Below are 21,010 nucleotides of genomic sequence, written 5' to 3'. Positions count from 1 at the left end.
AAATTTTGTATTGTCAGCGGGTTTTTTTTTTTTTTTTTTTTTTTTTTTTAAGAGAGTTTTTTGCTATAGGGTATGTGTGCTCACCAGAGAAACAGATGGAGAAACAGAAAGCGAGAGATCATCCCCCAGGGGGATGGCCATGCCGCAATCCCTCCTTCATTTTTCTTTCAGAATTTTGGGCACACACGCACATGCACTCAGCATGAGTTTGAAGCAGCCAAAGTCCAGGACTCAAACCGTGATCAACTATGTGAGGGTCCAGCGATATAACCGTTATGCCATCCGCTGGGGTTTTTAATGGATGTGGAACTTCCTTAAGTGATACAAAACAGTTGCATTCTTTTTTTCTCTAATTATTCTAATGCATTATTTTAATCTTACATTTGTTAAATTAAGAAACATTTTGGGATATCTGTCATCACAAACTCTTGGAGAGGTCTCTATTAAGGATCTTCTATAAAAGTCTTAGCATCCCTGTCTTATAAGGAAAAAGGAGTTGTGATACTTGATTCCTTTATGCCTGAGGCTGTTACAAATGCAGCTGTGGAAAGGAAGACAACTGTCTTTGAACTTTTCATGTCTCTAGATTTGTCTTCGAAGTTTTCATTTCTCTAAATCTGGCTCTCCCAACCCCACTTTAATTATAGCAGGGCTTACCCATTATTCCTTCAATCTTTGTTATCTGTAGCTTTAGAAGATGAAGACAGCAAAAAAGATGATGGTATCTCATTCAGTAACCAGACAGGTCCTGCTTGGGCCGGCTCAGAAAGAGACTACACTTATGAAGAGGTAAGACAAATCTGTTTTGAGAAAGGGCTGTTCGTTGGAGCTTTGTCAAAGGAAAACAAAATAAATAAATGCTCCCTGGACTGGAAGGGCCATTGAGATAAAAATCAATAGTGAAGCAGAGACAGGAAGGTCATAGCCAGTGTATAGCATTTTCTGATGTATACCTGTAGGGCAGCCTGCCCAGAGTATGGTGGTATTGGAGTGCTTACTATGCCCTCCTGAATTCTTGGGCTCTAAGAGTGTGGAGGCATCTGGGGATCAGGTGGTGAACTTGGGACTAGGGTTATTTGGAGTTACTTGGGCTTTCCTGAATCTTAATTTTTCTAAGTATCATATACTTCCCTGTAGAAACAGTGTAATTAGTTTGGGCTTGTTTGTTCATTTAACTTTGAACAGAAATTTACTTTGTTCCTAATGGACTAAATCCTGGTTGGTGTTGAGTCTCTGCCCTCAAAGAGCTTCCAGAACACGTATAGCATACGAATATTTAGTAAAAGGAAGTGTCCTCCATTAAAGTGACTCAAATAGGAACTTCATACTCTTGCCATTAAGAATGTGCATGCTTTATTTCTGTAGCTACTGAATCGAGTGTTTAACATCATGAGGGAAAAGAATCCGGATATGGTTGCTGGAGAGAAAAGGAAATTTGTCATGAAACCTCCACAAGTTGTCCGAGTAGGAACTAAGAAAACTTCTTTTGTCAACTTTACAGATATCTGTAAACTGTAAGTTGGTTAATGGAGAGCCTCCATCCCAAATACCAGATTCTCAATGGAATTTTAAGGAAGTTAAATGCTCTTATTGTGGACTTTATTGCGGTAAAAAGAGTGAGTTCATAGTTGTAGGGATTAGGTTGAAAGAAGTCACTCTTCATTGGTTCTTTCAGTTCATAAGGACTTGGGCTCATTTTCTCTGGGCATCAAAAGTCGATTCATGCTAGCCCATGAGAGTGGATGCTAACCAGATGGAGTAAAGATTGAGGAGACTGAATCTAGTCTTCAAACAGGAATCTGGAGAGCCCAGGGAAGTGGAAAAGTTTTATTCTGGCTGTAATGGGCCTGGCAACCAAGCAGTGAGCTCTGGGAAAGTGACTGAATTCAGTGTACCTCTTCCTTAGATAGTGGTTGTCAGGACACGAGATTTCACCTTTTTTTTTTTGAGATTTTTGGTATATGGTATGTGCGCTTGCTGGAGATACAGAAAGCAGGAAATCATCCCCCAGGAGAATGGCCATGCCACAATCCTGTCTCCATTTTCCTCTTGGGATTTTGGGCACAGACACACATATGCCGTGTGTGAGTTTTGAGCCACCAGGTCCAGTACTTGAACTGCAGCTGACTACATGGGGGTTCAACTGCTTAACCATTATGCTATCTGCTAGTCCCAGGTCAGTGTATCAAGGCCTGAATTTTTTCAGCTCCTTAGCTAAACCTTTCCTGGCAGATTCCTTAAACCGACTGACTTTATCTACTATTTCTTCAGTTTCATAAGTGATGCATACTTGTTGCTGAAAAAATGATAAAAACAAGAGAGTCACTCAGAATTCTGCCAAGAGATTACTACTTGTTTTCATTACTTACAGAAAAATTTTAAATTGTTTTATTAGACTTTTTTGCTGATGATAGCAGTGGTATATGTTCACTACAGAAAAATTAGGAAAGACATGCTAAAGAAAATGAAAAATCATTTGAAAATCCACCACTAATTGGTAGATAATGGTAGTTTAATATTTTTTATGTTTAACCAGTTTTATATGTATATTCTTAAACTGGTATCATAGGTTTTTAACCCATTTTCTCTATATTACAAAACTTACTCATGTCATTAAATAGTCTCCATAAGTGTTTTAAGTATTAATAGTCATATAACATACTCTGATAGCTCTTTAAGTTGGACCTGATTTCTCCTAGGTTTTCATTGTCAGAGGCAAAGTTCTAGGGACCATCTTTATACCTATGTCTTTGCAGTATGCAGTAGTGCAGAGTAGAGTGTTAGGGCAAAAATTTCCAACATGGAATTGCTGAGTTAAAAGGAATCTTTTTTTTTTTTTTTTTTGCGATGGGGCGTGTGCGCTTGCCAGCCAGAAAGACAGAGAGACAGAAAGCAAGAAATCACCCCCCGGGGGGATGGCCACACCACAATCCCTTCTCCTCCATCCTCTCAGGCTCTTGGGCATGCATATACACGCACGCAGTGTGAGTTCAAACCACCAGGTCCGAGACTCGAACCGCGGTCGACTACATGGGAGTCCAACAACATAGCCATTATGCCAACTGCAGGTCCCAGGAATCTATGTTTTTATACCAAACATTGTCATGTTGTTTCCCAGCAACTTTGTGCCAGTTCATACTTCCACCAACAATGTAGTAGTTTACATGTTTTTCTCCTGACCAACTCTCACCGAGTACATTTTACAGAAAAATGATAATACTAGTACCTACTTATTGGAATAAATTCAAACAGTGCCAAACATACAGCTTTAAAAATGAAAATGTCGGGGCCAACTCCATGGATGGGTGGTTAAGGCCGCCAGATTCCACATGGCTGACTGCATAGTTCAAGTCCTGGACCCAGCAGTTGGAGAAACACACTGGACACATGTGAGCGCATACCCCAGATCCTGAAAAGTAGGGAGAGATGGAGAAGAGATTGCCGTAGGACCATTTTCCTCAGGGGTACTTTCTTCTCTTTCTTTCTCTCTTGTTTCTCTGGTAAGCATAGGTACTCTTAAGCCAAAAAAAAAAAAAAAAAAGAAACAAAGGCATTGCTCTGTGTGCTTTTTAAATTTTATATGCATATATCCTTTTGGTACAGTAGAAACCTGTTTTGTTCTAAAAGCAGTATAGTATACCAGTTTATTTAACCATTATCCAAGGTAAGTATCTGAGCTGTTATATTTTTCTGCTCTTATGCTACCATGAAATACATTTCCTTTATTCATCTTTTAATGTCAGAGACTGCATGTGAGATAGAGAAAGTATCCTCTCCCTCACCCCCAATGGGGCCCGGTCATGCCATCATTCTTTCTCCTGCAGTTCTCCATCCCATCAAGATCCTGAGCATATGCATGTATGCCTAGCGTTTCTTAGCCTGCCAGAGTTTGAACCCTAGTCAGTTTATGTGGATCTGACTTCTTGTGTGTAGCACCTGACTGCTGCACTATTGGGCTGGTCCTAGTTCCTTTTTTTCTTAATGAAACGGTAAATATATAGGGAGTAATGTAACAAATACCCAGTTGTTCATCACCTTTGTTTGTGGATATTGACCTGACACATCTGCTTTAGATTGTTTTACTTCTTCAAAAAGAATATTTCACAGTTAAAGCTAAGGCTACTAGGACCAGCAGATGGCATAATGACTACATTGCTGGACTCCCATGTGATCAACCGTGGTGAGAGTCACAGACCTGACGGCTTCAAACTCATGCCAGGCACGTGTGTGTGTGTGCTCAAGATGACCAAGGGGAGAACCAGCAGTTAGCGTAATGGCTATATCACTGGACTCTCACATAGTCAACCGTGGTTCATGTCCCGAACCCGGTGGCTTAAAACTCACACCGGGCGCATGTGTGTGCGTGCCCAAGATCCTGAGAGGAGAATGGAGGAGAAGGGATTGTGGCGTGACCATCCCCCCGGGGGATGATTTCTCGCTTTCTGTCTCTGTGTCTCTCTCTGTCTGTCTGGCGAACGCACGCGCCCTATAGCAAAAACCTCTCCAAAAAAAAAAAGAAAAGAAAAGAAAAAATAAAAAAGATGACCAAGGGGATTATTTCTCACTTTCTGTCTCTCCAGTGAGTGCACTTGCCCTATAGCAAAAATCTCTTTAAAAACAATTGGAATAAACAAAAAAAAGGTGAATAAAATAATTCTTTTAAAAAGGGGGGGTCACCAGGTGGCATGGTGGTTGGGGGTCCTGGACTCCCACATGGCTGACTGTGGTTTGAATACTGGGCCTGGCAGCTTGCTGTTTCACTTTCTCTCTCTCACTCTGTCCCTCTCTGGTAAAATAAAAATAAATAAAGTCGAATAAAATAATTTTTTAAAAAACAAAAATAGTTGGGGCTGGCAGATGGCATGATGAAGGGTGCTGGACTCCCACATGGCCCACTGCAGTTTGAATCTCCGACCTGTCGGCTTGCTGCTTGCTTTCTCACTTTCTCTCTGTCTCTCTCACTCCATCCCTCTCTGGTCACTTAAGGCTACTTTTAAAATCTTTTTCCTTTATTCATAATAGAGCTTGTGCACACACACATGTGACAGAGATTGATGAGCACTCTACACAGAGTATACTCCATATCCTGGATCACCTGTGATCCCCTTCCTTCAGTCCTATAGCCTGTCGGATCTTGGGCTCTTGGCACATGTTCCTGGTGTATTTCAGGCTGACCAGCTAGAGATTTGAACTATGGTTGCCATGTGGGAGTCAGCATCTCTTGATGACTTGATGCTCAGCTACACTTTTATCTTTTTCTGATACATTCTTCTTTCCTTCCCAGAGGAAGATGTGACCTTTTATAAATAAAGTTGGTATTGGACTAGCAGGTAGTGTGGTGGTTAAGGTGTTGGACTCCCACATGGCTGACCACAGTTCAAGTCCTGGTGACTTGCTTTTTCACTTTCCCTCTCGCTTTCTCTTTGTTTCTCCCTTTGGTGAGCACTTGTGCCTTATAGCAAACTTAAAATAAAATAATAATAAGTAAAAATAAATTATTTTAAAATAAATAAAGTTGGTGTTTACCTTTCCTATCTATATTTCTGAACATTCATATATGTTTTCATTTGTGGGCATTAAAATTTTTAAAAGTGGTTTCATAAAGTATATAACTTTATGTCAAAATGTAAATGAACTGTACTGAAATTCCCTTTTCAGTTGAATAGTCACAGCTCAAGACTATTAATAGGATGGCTTTTTAGAAGTTTGATCAGATTTCTATGAGATAATTAATATATTCATTTTTCTTTTTAGATTACATCGTCAACCCAAACATCTTCTTGCGTTTTTATTGGCTGAATTGGGTACAAGGTAAGAAAGTGTATTTGTATTTATGTACAGTACTACTACACATTTCATACGAGCCTCTATTATCTTGAAAAGGATATGTGACATACTTAGAAAAAAATATTTGCCTAATTAACAGCAACATTTAGGCCAGTAGAGGAGTGAAATCATTAATTTCTGTGAGGTAGATTGGCTGCTTAGGGGTAGATTACAGAATTGACGGGGCCTCATCTGAACAGGCCTACTGATGTACCAAAATGAGCACTACAGAACTGCCATGTTTTCAATTGCCTGTCACTACTTGTAACTGTTAGGTCTTTTTATGGAGCAAATACTAGATTTCAAAAGAAGCTTTTTTTATTCTCTCTCTCTTTTTTTGTGACTGCCGGGGGGTGTGTGCACTAGCCAGAGAAAAACCAAGACAGGGAGAGAGCACCCTCTCTAGTGTGGTATGGTTATGCCACAATCTCATCTCCTCCATTTCTCCATTCTATCAGGATTTGGGATACAAACTTACCTGTGTCTGGTATGTTGTTCAGGTTGCCAGGGCCAGGATTGGAACCATAGTCAGCCATATGGGATCTGGCTCCCCTAACCATTAGGCTATGGGGGCAGCCCCAGAGGAAGCTACTTTCTTAAGACAGAAATTTTTTTTCTAAATTCTGGCTATTGAAAAAATACAGCTTGTAAACTGGTGAGTGGCATAGGAGAAACCATTCAGACAGGAGTCTGTGATTAAATCTATCCCTGTCATTAGGGCTCACCTGTTCTAGGAAGTGAGTCAGTCTATCTCCATTCAGGGGGGCCAGCATTTCATGGAGCCTGTGCCAATGAGGTTGACTACAAGTGCAGAAAGCCTCAGAGAGCAAACAATTACACAATGCCAAAGGCCATGATTGGCTCCCCTTCAAAACCTCACCTTCAAAACCATACTCTGATTGGCCACTTCCCATAAAGGCCACAATTGGCTCCCCTTCAAAACTTGTCCCATTATTACCCTTATTAAGAGTAAGTGACTTTTGTTACTTACCAGGACGATTCTCTGCCGTCCTTTCTTTCTTTTTTTTTTAGAGGTTTTTGCTATAGGTCGTGTGCGCTTGCCAGACAAACAGAGAGAGACGTAGACACAGAAAGCGAGAAATCACCCCCTGGGGGGATGGTCACGCCGCAATCCCTTCTCCATTTTCCTCTCGTGATCTTGGGCATGCACGCACATGCACCCAGTTGTGAGTTCTAAGCCACTGGGTCTGGGATGCGAACCATGGTTGACTACGTGGGAATCCAGTGACATAGCCATTATGCTAACTGCTGGTTCCCCGTCCTTTCTCGGGACAATTCTCTGCTGTCCCCTTCTTGGGTGCTCTTCACTGGATCCTTCGTACTCAGGTCCCTGTTTAGGCACCACGGGTCCCGACCCAGGGGACAGTCGATCAGGTTTCCTGAGGGAAGGAGTGAGAGACTGGACGAACAACGCAGTGTTACAACTCTGCAGGGTCGTGCGTTTATTGTGGACAGCATGGAGACGACACAGTGTCACAGCTCTTCAGGGTCGTCTGGCAATTGTGGGCCAGGGATCGTGGTTATATACATGCTGGTGGGCAGTGATTGGTTGTCCTATATGCTAATGAAGGATTGTAGAAGGTAGGTTATGATTGGTTGCTTTCGTGTACCAATCATGAGGTGCTGGATATGCAAATCTGAGGGATTCTAAGCTCACCGATTTGCTATGGGAAGTGGCCAATCAGAGTATGGTTTTGAAGGTGAGGTTTTGAAGGGGAGCCAATTGTGGCCTTTATGGGAAGTGGCCAATCAGAGTATGGTTTTGAAGGTGAGGTTTTGAAGGGGAGCCAATCATGGCCTTTGGTATTGTGTAATTGCTCTCTGAGAAACTGAAACCTAAGGTTGATATTGGCTGCTGCGCAGCCTCCCACAGTATAGGGGAAGTTTTCTGACCTCAGAATGGGGAGAAAAGTAAAGAGATTTTGGAAGTCACCCAGCCTCTCTTATCCTCAATTTCTGACTCTAACATGAACATGCAAGATAGAACATTCGCTCTAGTCCTGCTCAGCTAAATACATCTGATTCTGAAGGAGAGGCAGGGGCCTTCTAGTGCCTGATGTCAGCATCTGTGACTGAAAAGAGTAACCATCCTAGGGAGGCCCACCCAGAGAAACCATTTCTCCAGAAGAGAACTCCATGAATCACCCCGTGGGCACTGAGAATGGCCTCAGCAAGCCATGGATTGTTTTCCCCAAACTTTGTTGACTTAATGAATTAGAGGTGTACTCATATATGGTCATTACATATATGTAATGAGTACATACATGTACTCATATACGGTCATTATGCCAAAGCTAACGTCTCCTTTAAAAATGTGGTCAAGGGGCTCCTCAGTGTAATGGCTATGTTGCTGGACTCCCATGTAGTCGACCACGGTTCAAGTCCCAGACCTTGTGGCTTATCCCCCCTGGGGGGCGATTTCTCACTTTCTGTCTCTCTGTCTCTGTCTTTCTGGAAAGCGCACATGACCTGTAGCAAAAACCTCCTCTTTAAAAAAAAAAATGTGGTCGAGCATTTTGAGTTCTGGACCCAGTGGCTTAACCTAAGGCTGGGTGCATGTGCATGTGTGTCCAAGATCCTAAGAGGAGAACGGAGGAGAGGGGATTGTGGTGAGGCCATCCCTCTTGGGGAGTGAGGGGCGATTTCTTGCTTCCTGTCTGTCTTTTCGGCGAGCAGTGCACCCTATAGCAAAAACCTCTATTAAAAAAAAAAATTTAGCGGCCCAGCAGTTAGCATAATGGCTATGTCCCTGGACTCCCATGTAGTCAGCCACAGTTTAAACCACCGGACCCAATGACTTAAACTCATGCCAGACACATGTGCGTGCGTGCGTGTCCAAGATCCTAAGAGGAGAATGGAGGAGACGATATTGCGGTGTGGCCATCCCCCCTGGGGGTGTGATTTCTCCCTTTCTGTCTCTCTGGTGAGCGCATGTGCCCTATAGCAAAAACCTTTCAAAAAAGAAAAGAAAAGAAAAAATTTGGTTGAGGGTGACCAGCAGATGCCATAATGGTTATGTTGCTGGATTCCTGTGTAGTCGACTAGAGTTCAAGTCCAGGATCCAGCAGCTTAAACTCATGCTGGGCATGTGTCCCGAAAATACCTAGAGGAAAATGGAGGAGAAGGGACTGTGGCGTGGCCATGCCCCCTGGGGGATTATTTCTCACTTTTTGTCTCTCTGGGCAAGCGCATGTACACAAAAATCTCTCTCAGCTTTTTTTTTTTTTTTTTTTTTTTTTGTCACACACTGACCAAGTAACCTAGTGGTTAAGGGAGCGTGGATCTCACACAGTGAATTATGATTCAAATCCCTTCCCCGGTGGCTTGAGAAACACACTGGGTACATGTACCTGTGTGCCCAAAATTCCAACAGGATGGAGAAATGATGAGATTGCAGTGTGATCATGACCCATGGGGAGTTGCTTTCTCTTTGTCTCTCTGTCTGTTTCTCTCTGGTAGGTGCATGTACCCTCTGGCAGTTTAAAAAAAAATGAAAAAGGAATGAATAAATAAATCGAAAAAAAAAAAAACCACCTTAATATCCATGTCTGTACTGGCAGTAGAGAGATAATTAAGGTATTCTGTTTTCTTCTTACTCTTAAAATTCACAGTTTGGTTTGCTATAGAGTTGAGTAATTTACTTGATAATAGATATCTAGGCTCTAGTGTAGAATTGTATTTAAAATTAAATTTGTTACAATCGTTATTTTTAACTTGCATTAGACTAATGAAGGAGCAAAAGCTAGTGGTGGTTTCTGTACTTCTGAGAATAATTTATACTTTTTAAATGGAAATGGGGTGAATTGTCACAAATTATGTTAAATTTTTATGACTGGTGACCTTATAGTCAGTGGGTTAAATAATATAGGGGTGTTGATGGGACCAGCAGTTGGCGTAAGGCTATGTCGCTGGACTTCCATGCAGTCGACTGCAGTTCGAGTCCCGGACCTGGTGACTTAAACTCACACCACGTGCATGTGTGTGCATGCCCAAGATCCCAAGAGGAGAATGGAGGAGAAGGGATTGCGGTGTGGCCATCCCCCCTGGGGGATGATTTCTTGCTTTCTGGCTCTCTTTCTCTCTTTCTGTCTTTCTGGTGAGTGCACACACCATACAGTAAAAACCTTTTCTCCCCTCTCCCCAAAAATAGGGGTGTTGAGAAAATTAATTTCTTTTGACAGTGAATGAAAAAAATTTCTTCCATCCAGCATTGGAATCACCATAGCCTGGAGATTAAGGGTTACAACATGGAGCATGATATTGAATCCTTATAGTTAAAGGAGAATCACAGGAGAGATTCTTACAAAAGTCAGTTTTATGATGAGATATGAAACAAATATAAATCTGATTCTACCTGACTTGAGTGTTTTTGTTTCACTTTGTGATTTGTAATTTTTACAAATGATAATGTCTACTGCACCGTCTTGCTTTCTCTCAAGTGTTTGTCAACGGCTTCTCAAAAAGTTTATCATTTATAATTTGTGACCTGTGATTTCAACTCTACTTTTTTGGTAATGGCTTTATTGAGATAACAACTCACACCTTTAAAATACAGAATTCAGAAGATTTTTTAAATGTTCACACATTATAGTTAATATGTAAATTAAAATTAATATGTACCACAGTTTTGGTATTTTTCATCAGCTATACATTTTTTCATACATATTTTTAATTTACTTGATAATAGATATCTAGGCTCTAGTGTAGAATTGTATTTAAAATTAAATTTGTTACAATCGTTATTTTTAACTTGCATTAGACTAATGAAGGAGCAAAAGCTAGTGGTGGTTTCTGTACTTCTGAGAATAATTTATACTTTTTAAATGGAAATGGGGTGAATTGTCACAAATTATGTTAAATTTTTATGACTGGTGACCTTATAGTCAGTGGGTTAAATAATATAGGGGTGTTGATGGGACCAGCAGTTGGCGTAAGGCTATGTAGCTGGACTTCCATGCAGTCGACTGCAGTTCGAGTCCCGGACCTGGTGACTTAAACTCACACCACGTGCATGTGTGTGCATGCCCAAGATCCCAAGAGGAGAATGGAGGAGAAGGGATTGCGGTGTGGCCATCCCCCCTGGGGGATGATTTCTTGCTTTCTGGCTCTCTTTCTCTCTTTCTGTCTTTCTGGTGAGTGCACACACCATACAGTAAAAACCTTTTCTCCCCTCTCCCCAAAAATAGGGGTGTTGAGAAAATTAATTTCTTTTGACAGTGAATGAAAAAAATTTCTTCCATCCAGCATTGGAATCACCATAGCCTGGAGATTAAGGGTTACAACATGGAGCATGATATTGAATCCTTATAGTTAAAGGAGAATCACAGGAGAGATTCTTACAAAAGTCAGTTTTATGATGAGATATGAAACAAATATAAATCTGATTCTACCTGACTTGAGTGTTTTTGTTTCACTTTGTGATTTGTAATTTTTACAAATGATAATGTCTACTGCACCGTCTTGCTTTCTCTCAAGTGTTTGTCAACGGCTTCTCAAAAAGTTTATCATTTATAATTTGTGACCTGTGATTTCAACTCTACTTTTTTGGTAATGGCTTTATTGAGATAACAACTCACACCTTTAAAATACAGAATTCAGAAGATTTTTTAAATGTTCACACATTATAGTTAATATGTAAATTAAAATTAATATGTACCACAGTTTTGGTATTTTTCATCAGCTATACATTTTTTCATACATATTTTTTATTTATTTTTAATTTGCTATTGGGCACATGCACTTGCTGAAGACAGAGAAGGAAAGTGAGACAGCAGCCACTGTAGGGGTAGCCATGCTGCGGTCCCTTCTCTGTTCTTCTCTCAAGATTTTGGGCATACATGTGCATGTATGCACATACGCACACAAATGTGTCCAGAGTCCTTTTCAAGTTGCTGGTTCTGAGACTTGAACCTTGCAGTCAGCCTGGTGGAATCCAGCAGCCTTAACCATCATGCCACCAGCTGACCCAGTCAACCATATTTTTAACCACGACTCAAAATATTTTGTGCTTAGAATTTCATACACACACACACACACACACTCTCTCTCTCTCTCTCTCTCTCTTTTATATTTTTACATTTATAGCCTACTACCTCTTGCACTTGGTATGCATTCAATAAAAGTTTTATCTTCCTTTGTTGGCTGAATGGGCTATCACACACAAGGAATCAATTTGTTTTATACTTAAGTCAATTATAGATCTGATTGTTGTCACTGGAGATTTTTTCCCCTAAAGAATTATTTTATTTAACTTTAGTTATTTAAATTTGATCAGATAGGGACAGAGATAGAGAGAGATATGGAAAGTGAGAAAGCAAGCCGCCAGATGTGGTATTCGAACCATAGTCGGCCATGTGGGAGTCCAGCGCCTTTAACTACCATGCCACCTGCCAGTCCCTATCACTAGAGATATAATTGGTTGAAATAGAATTTAATGTCAGGAAATATGAATAAGTAGGTCATCAGGTACCAAATACTTAATTGAAAATAAAATTTTATAAACCTGCTAGTATATCACTGATCCTGGGACTTACCCTCCACCATCGAATATATCTTAAATTCATTAAATATGAAGGTGCTGGACTTTGGTTCCTTCAAGAAATAAAACAATAATGAGATGTTTTTATTTTCTTTCATAGTGGTTCTATAGATGGTAATAACCAACTAGTAATCAAAGGAAGATTCCAACAGAAACAGATAGAAAATGTCTTAAGAAGATATATCAGTAAGTATATAATTTTGCTACATCACTCTGAAATGTTCTCATCAGGATGCAGTATTGTAGGGCAAACCATTTCTAACAAGTCTGAAAAAGCTTACTTTAAAAGTCAGGGGGAAAATGAAAGTGATGGGGAGATGGGGCAAGAAGGTAGCTGATTAGCACTGATTAGGGGTGCAGAGAAAAGGGGGTTGGGTTTCCTAAGAAATGAGCTGATCGCGCAGCTGGTTGATTCTGGGTTTAAGGCAGTGTCAGAGAAACCCTGCCTGTGACTCATACCTGACCTGGCCCTTTCTTATTAGTCACATCAGATTGGTATATTTGTTCCCACTTAGTGGGGCTAGTAAGTTTTCTGAGTGGCTGGCAAGAATAGGGAGCTGGCAAGCTTCCCTGCATCCTGGGACATTTGGAGTCTTTTTTTTTTTTTTCCCCCTTATTTTTAAGATTTTGAGAGGTTTTTGCTATAAGGCCCTCACTAGAGAGACAGAAAGTGAGAAATCACCCACCAGGGGGATGGCCACACCACAGTCCCTTCTCCATTCTCCTCTCGGGATCTTGGGCATGCACGCACACGGCCTGGCGTGAATTTACGCCACCAGGTCTGGGACTGGAACCGGGGTCGACCACATGGGAGTCCATTGACATAGCCATTATGCCAACTGCTGGTCCCAAGAATTTTCTTTTCTTTTTTATTGAGACCCAGCAGATGGTATAATAGTTATGTCTCTAGATTCTCACATAGTTGACTGGTTTGAGTCCTGGACCTGGCAGCTTAAAACTCACGGTGGATGCATGTGTGTGCATGGCCAAGATCCCAAGTAGAGAATGGAGAAGGGAGCATGCAAAAGATCACAAGTAGTGACTGGAGAAGGGATTGCAGTGTGGCCACCCCCCAGGGGGGTGATTTCTTGCTTTCTATCTGTTTCTCCGGCAAGTACACACACCCCATAGCAAAAATCTCTCCTTAAAAATAAGACAAAAACTATTTTTTACTTAATTTTATTCATTATTATTATATTTTTAAAACTTGATTGTGTGGGGAGGAGAAAGCAAGCCGGGACTTGAACTGTGATCAGCCATTTGGGAGTCCAGCGCCCCAACCACCATGCCACCTGTTGGTCCTGGAGTTAAGAGGTTTTAGGATGTGTGTGCTCATGGGGTAGGGTGAGTGACAGACAGAGACAGTGAGAGGCAAAGTGAGAAATCACAATCCAGGGGGAATAGCAATTATGTAATCCTTTCTTGGGCACACATGCACACCTCCCCACCCCCCAGCCTTTCAAGCCACCAGGTCTGGGACTCAAACCATGATTGGCCAGTGGGAGTCATCTCCTGGCTCTCCTAGAGTCTTTTTCAACATGTTTTAGTCCCAGAAGCATCATAGCAGATAGTTGGTGGGTTTTTTTAACCTCTAGAATAACTAAGTTTAGCTAAAATTTCCTGGTCAGGATGCCCAGGTAAACCTGTCAGTCACTGTAGCATGGGGTTGTACAGTTCAGTGTAGAGTTATTTCAGAGGGCAGAAGTCTCTGCTTCATTCTGGCCACCTGTTAACACTATATATATTGATTTTTTTTTTTTTTTTTTAACAGAGGAATATGTCACTTGTCACACATGCCGATCACCGGACACAATCCTGCAGAAGGATACTCGACTCTATTTCTTACAGTGCGAAACTTGTCATTCTCGATGCTCTGTTGCCAGTATCAAAACTGGCTTCCAGGCTGTCACAGGCAAGCGAGCACAGCTCCGTGCCAAAGCTAACTAATTTGCTAATCACCACTGATTTTGCAGTGTCTTGTGGAGATTTGGCTGGACAGGTTTACCATCAGAATGGATATACTATTGTGTTAAAAACAAGATAGAAAAGCTCCCAAGTACTTTGGCGAGTGGTTGGTTGGTCGAAATCCTCGCAAGATGCCGATGCTCAAGCTGTTGACATACTCATTGCGTACTTTAACAACTGTCAGAGAAACAGTGATATGGGGTAAGGAGATGCTTTTTTAAAATCGTTCATAGACTTGTGTAAAATGCAAGGTAAATTAAAGTTATTATAACAGTGATTCTTTCAATTTGGTTTGTCCTTCAGTTTTTCTTTTCTATAAAATTTGTGCTTGGTTAATTCAGCAAAAGGTTTGTGTTCAGGCTCTGGCGAGGTGTCTATGTATTCTGACACGACTTTGGCAAGCACTTCAGCAAGGTAGCCATTTCTTATTAATTTCCTGAGATTCATAGTTGAAGACACAGCCTCCTATGAGAGGATGGTTGGAGCATGAGATTGGGAGGACGGCCTGTTTTCAGTGTCCAATGGGATGACTACATAGATTTGAATGATTATTCTTATGTGAGGATTGTTGCTACTACCTCAGAGAAAGACAGAAGAAAAGTGAGAAATCACCATCCAGGGGGAATAGCCATGATGCAGTCCTTTCTTGGGCACACATACATACATCCCCCAACCTTTCAAGCCACCGGGTGTGGGACTCAAACCATGATTGGCCAGTGGGAGTCCAGCAACTTAAATCACTATTCCTTCTCCTGGCTCCCTTAGTCTTTTTCAACATGTTTTTCTATCTTGTTTTTACTACCTCAATGCCAGCCCTCCAGCTGTTGCATGAGGGAATAAAAGGTGCTCAGGAACCTTCCTCTTTAGAATTCTCTTCCTTATTGACTACTAGGAGAGGGGGGGAAGCCTCTAAGTATGTCTTGTAACTGACACACTAAGAAAAATCCTAGTTAGTTATCTGGGTAAGGAAGCAATGTGGTATGTGCAGTATAGGGACCTCTTTAGAGAGTCCAAATGGTGATGCTAGAGGAAAACTTTTCCTCTGCAACTCATGTTCTGAGTTTGAAAAATGCCTACTATAAACACTTTTCTAATTCTGGCATTCAAGTAGTCCCACCACAAACACTTATATATTTCTTGGTTTAAAGTAGCTTTTGAATGTGACCCTGAGAAACTAAGAGATGTTGCTTATGTGGTGTTTCTGGTCCTCCAGTTCTGCCTCCTGAGGATTTGGCTAGGGGACGGCACTTCTTGGAGAAGGCCATCTTACATGTCTATGCTATGGTCTGCCTTGCTTGAACTTGCTGAAGATAAGGGCATATACAACGTTCCTCACTCCCATTACCAAACTGTTCATACTAAGTGGCCCAGGAGCAGTCACTCACCCCTGAATATCTTGCCATTTTTTTTTTTTTTAAATCACTGTGACCCTTCACATTAAAATACAGGCCAAGTAAGTATTGTCAGGTAATTTTGGTGTGAAGTATGGTAGAGGGAGCTTTCCCTCAACACAGTAGGCACTCCTGATGGAACCACACACTGGCTGAGCTGCCACCACTGCCATGACAAACCCAATTGCTGTTAATGACCCCATTGTCTTTTTTTTATATCCATGCCCACACAATTCACAATGTTGAATATTACTGCATGAATAAAGCAAGGATCAGTGCCTCTCATGCAATTAGCACTCCAATACTTTTGTGTGTATGTTTTATTTCTTAGTGGGACTAGCAGAAGGAATGAGACTTTACAGTTTGGTAACAAGCTTTTATTATTTTTTAAAAAGGTTTTTGCTGGGTACGTGTACTCGCCAGAGAGAGAGAGTGAGAAGGAAAGTGAGAAATCTCTCCCAGGAATGATGGCCACACTGCAGTCCCTTGTCCTCCATTCTCCTCTCTGGGTTTTGGGCACACACGCACACATTCAGCGTGTTGAACCCTTGAGGTCCAGGACTTAAACCACAGTCAGCACCACCGACTGGCCCCTTTCAGCCTGTTTTTTACTTCAATCTAAATGCAGTCTCAGGACTGATACTGCTACTTTAAAATACTATAGTTGAGATACTCTTTACTTAAAATAGAATTGACTCTGGACTGATGGGTTGGGACTGGCTCTGGCACAGGGGTAATGGCTCAAGGGTGTAGAGAGCAGCCAATTTGAAAATGCGTGATGAAAACATGTGGCCTGTAGACACATGCAGAAATGCATTTTGTTAGCTACTTTAGCAGGACTATTGAATAGCATTTATATACGAAAGCAGTATTTGCTGTCAATGGTTATCTTCCTGTTGTTGATACCCAGTTGATACCCCAATACTTGGCAATATCGGGCTAAAGGAAGTCACATGCGTTTATCAAATTGTCCCCCAAAAAAGATCAGAGAAATTATTTGGTGCCAGTCATTTTCACATCTTCAAACAATTTACATCCAAAAACTGGCTTTGCATTCCAATTTCTCCTCCCCTATTCTCTTTGAATTCCACTTCTTCCCCATTGCCTTTGCATCCCATTTTCCCCTTCTCCCACTTTCTGCCCTTGAAAAGAATAAACCTGAGGCTGGTTCTGGTTGCAACTTCATCAGAGAGGCTTTGCCCACCCAATCTTGATTTTTCTATACTTGCGTGTCTTTGTGTGTTTATTATTATGTCTATTTCTTTCTCTTTTTTTTTTTTTTTTTGGTTCTCTTTTTTGGAGAGGTTTTCACTATAGGGGGTGTGCGTTCACCAGAAAGCAAGAAATCACCCCCAAGGGGGGCTGGCCACGCCACAATCCCTTCCATTCTCCTCTCGGGATCTTGGGCACACATGCACATGAAGGATTTGAACCACGGTAGAGTACATGGTAGTCCAGCAACATAGCCATTATGCTATCTGCTGGTTCCTATTATGTCTGTTTCTAATCCACAGCCTTCCCCACTCAAAAAGAGTGTATATGCCAAGCTGGTCCCAGCAAAGTGGTGCCCAACATGGGGCCTGAGTATGGGGAGTCAGGCAAATGAACACTCCTTGTAGCCAGCCAAATATTATTGTTGTTATTTTCTTTTTTGGAGAGGGTTTTGCCATAGGGCGCTTGCGCTCGCCAGACAGAGACAGAAAGTGAGAAATCACCCCCCAGGGGATGGCCACGCCGCAATCCCTTCTCCATTCTCCTCTTGGGATCTTGGGCACGCATGCACAAGCGCCCGGCATGAGTTTAAGCCACCGGGTCCGGGATGCGAACCGCAGTCGACTACATGGGAGTCCAGCGACACAGCCATTACGCTAACTGCTGGTCCCAGCCAGCCAAATATTATTAAGTAAAGTAAAAATCCTGTTAAAAAAAAAAAAAAAAAAAGTAAAATAATATCAAAGTCAAAAAAATCATAAAGCAAGAGGAGTGGAGTCTATTATTGTTAAACATAAAACATAAACACATAATTTCCCTTGTCCACACAAGGGAAACTGGATCTCATATAGTGACTGTGATTTAAATCCCCAGCCTGATCAACTTGAAACATGTAAAAGTAACTAAGATTTGACTGGAAATAGATTGTGATGTGGCCAGACCCAGTAGGGGGGTTTCTCTACACACACACACACACACACACACACACAGTATTTCTCGGATGTATACATACATGTGCTCTATCAAGAGTAAAAGAAAAAAAAATGTGTTAAGTAATGGGTTACCCTAGATTACCCTATACACAATAGCATCATCCTTCTGTCTCTACTACTACTCACCACCCACAGCTCAGATGGAAAACCTTTGCTGTAGAGTGACAAAGCAAAGGCAATGGAGGGAGCCATACATATAACCTCATGCTGTAATGGTGACAGAGATCAAGCACTGTGTGGTAAGAGAGCAAACACAAGGTGCCTGATATGGCAGGGTAGTTTTGTTTAAGGTTGCACTACAAGACAGAACCAATGAATACACTATAAGATGAAGGTGCCATTTAAGGAATTATCCCACAAGAAGGAACCAGAACATCATTTCCAAAGTGTTCCTACAGTGCTCCCTAATTATGCAAAGGAAAGAAGGGTTCCATGGTAGAGGTTTGAGAATAAATTTCTTTCCTAACTGCCTAAGGAAAGTTTGGTATGCCATTGTGCCCTTTCATTAGGACCTAAACATGCAGTTACAGCTTTACCCTTTAGAAAACCTTGACTTTATACACATCACTCCCGCCTATAGAAAGACTTAAGCTTTTCCCAAGGTACCCTCTTGGCTCACTACCAAACTCCTTCAAGTCCTTGCCCACTAGTAAGATACAGTTTCTTCCCCCAGCACACTGAAATGTGTTGAGTTTTGTTTCACTCACTCATTTATCTTCAGCCCTGAGAGCGAACAGTGCCTAAAAAGATGTAGATGTGACATAAATAATTTAATTTGACTTTCAGTCTTTATTCATGATAGAGAACATTCATGCACACATGAGAAATGAGTACCTTCCCCAGGGTCTGGTCAGTTGCTATTCCCTTTTTCCCCGTCCTCTAGACCATCAGATCCTGTGTACTTGTGCATGTACCCAGTGTGTTACAGGCTGACTAGACTGGGCATTTGAACTTCGACTGTCACCTGGCATCTGGTTTCCCTTGAGGAGCACATTACCCCTGTGCCACAAAACTGGCCCTGAATGAGTTCCTCTAGAGTATAGATAGCATAGGAATTTGTAGCCCATGTCATCTCTCTCTCAAGCATCTTGTAGGCTAAGTGTTCTACAGAAAAAAATGCTGGGTTGGACAGTCTGGAAGAAATGCTGCCATGGAGACTGAGGCCCCAGCTCTGTACTTGGGCTTCCCAATCTAGAACTTTTGTCCCGACAATGCTAAGTTTTCACATTTGAATAGAACATTAGACTTTACAACATGTTTTTAGAAGTTGGACTTTGTAGCATGTGGTAGTCTTCTTTAATTGAGAATATCAGAAATGCAAATGAAAATAAGAATTCCCATAATCCTACAATCATACCTTTTAGTATCAAGGCCATTTTTCTAAGCTAGTACAATCTTCATAATTTTTTTTCTTAAAGAATTATTTAATTAATGAATTTATTTTGACCAGAGAGAAACAGGGCAAGCAAGTGAGTGAGAGGAAGTGAGCAAGCAAGCTGCCAGGTCTGGGACTCGAACTGTGGTTGGCCATGTGAGAGTCCAGCACCCTTAACCATCATGCCACCTACTGGCCCCCAATCTTCATAGTTTTAAGAGACTGCTTAGTCAATCCATGTTATCCCACAGTTTGTTAAATCAGTTAACACTTTAAGGTGGGTGCCTAGTAATTCTTGATGTTCTGAGTACTGGCTTCAAAGAGGTAGTCCTCTGCCATCATTATCTTGCATTCTGTAATCTATGAAGTAAAAATGCCAATTTCAAAGAGGTAATAATGAGACAGTGTAAAGTGCTTAGTCTAGAACTATTTTTCTTGTCGAATGGTTTATTTATGCTGAATTTCTAGGGTCAGAGGACATGAGATTTTTTTTATGGCTGGTGGTACTTGTAATCATATCCTTTGTACTAAAGAGTAGTATCAGTTTATACTGACAAATGTGTTCACACTAAATTCTGGGGACTGTAGATACTATTTCAGTTTTTATGGTAACCATTGGCTTCATGACTTAGTGTTGCAAGTCACTGAGACGGATGCCCGTCTCAGTGGTCTTGATGAACCCTGCCACCCTAGGACACAGACACCAAATTCTTGTGAGGATTTACAAGGTATGACCCTTGAAGCTTTGTCACATTAATGGTGGCACTTCACAGAGCACCCCTACTTGATCTTTTTTAGCTGCTATGACTCTTTACACCTTCTCTGGATAATACCAGATACTCCAGAATCTTGGTGAAGTCGCTGTCCTTCATTTAAATTTAAACAGCTTCTGTTTTTTTTTGGAGAGGTTTTTGCTATAGGGCGCGTGCGCTCGCCAGACAGACAGAGAGAGACAGAGAGATAGAAAGCAGGAAATCACCCCCCAGGGGGGATGGCCACGCCGCAATCCCTTCTCCTCCATTCTCCTCTCGGGATCTTGGGCACACACGCACACACGCACACGCGCCCGGCGTGAGTTTAAGCCACCGGGTCCGGGACTCGAACCGCGGTCGACTACGTGGGAGTCCAGCGACATAGCCATTACGCTAACTGCTGGTCCCAACAGCTTCTGTTTTATGAACACAACGTTTGAGGCCACTGGAAGAAAAGCTGGTCTAAGAGATGAGTATTAATGGATATTCTTTGTATTAAAATGACACCTTTTTAATAGACATCTTTTTATATAAGTGGTCAACAATGCCAAAGTCCTTACTGTGTGCCAGGGCCTGTTCCAGGTCCATGTATTAGCTCATTTACTCTTCACAGGAACTTTTTTAGTAGGCACTAATAGCCCCATTTTACAGGTGAGGAAATGGAGACCCAGAGTGGTTAAGCATCTCACTCAAGCTCACATAGCTGATTAAGTGGTAAAGCTAGAATGCAGTTCCAGGCATTTAGATCAAGAGCTTTTCAGTGTCACATGTTTAAAAGTAGTACTGAGTGCCCACAGCAAAAGCAGTCCCTGCCCTCCAGGAGCTTACAGTCTAGTAGAAATGACATGGCAAATACACAGATGCTCCTGATTCATGATGGGTTCCATTTAGGATTATTTTGAATTAGTAGTGGAAATGGATTTTTGATTTAGTCTCTT

At 41.6% G+C, this 21,010-nt stretch overlaps 1 protein-coding gene across 1 annotated transcript in view; it reads left to right on the top strand.

The window, feature by feature from the left end:
* Window positions 1-14,636, top strand: part of EIF2S2 (eukaryotic translation initiation factor 2 subunit beta) — a 33,350-nt gene extending 18,714 nt beyond the window's left edge. The window contains exons 5-9 of the mRNA XM_006144018.3: window positions 689-789; window positions 1,366-1,514; window positions 5,755-5,811; window positions 12,486-12,571; window positions 14,157-14,636. Coding sequence (XP_006144080.1) covers window positions 689-789; window positions 1,366-1,514; window positions 5,755-5,811; window positions 12,486-12,571; window positions 14,157-14,332 — 569 coding nt within the window. The 3' untranslated portion in view covers window positions 14,333-14,636. The remainder of the gene's footprint in view (window positions 1-688; window positions 790-1,365; window positions 1,515-5,754; window positions 5,812-12,485; window positions 12,572-14,156) is intronic.
* Window positions 14,637-21,010: the final 6,374 nt, after the last annotated feature.

This window comes from Tupaia chinensis, unplaced genomic scaffold (genome assembly GCF_000334495.1).
Source record: "Tupaia chinensis unplaced genomic scaffold, TupChi_1.0 Scaffold000115_1, whole genome shotgun sequence".
Lineage (NCBI taxonomy): Eukaryota > Metazoa > Chordata > Mammalia > Scandentia > Tupaiidae > Tupaia > Tupaia belangeri.
This window is presented reverse-complemented; position numbering and strand designations above follow the sequence as displayed.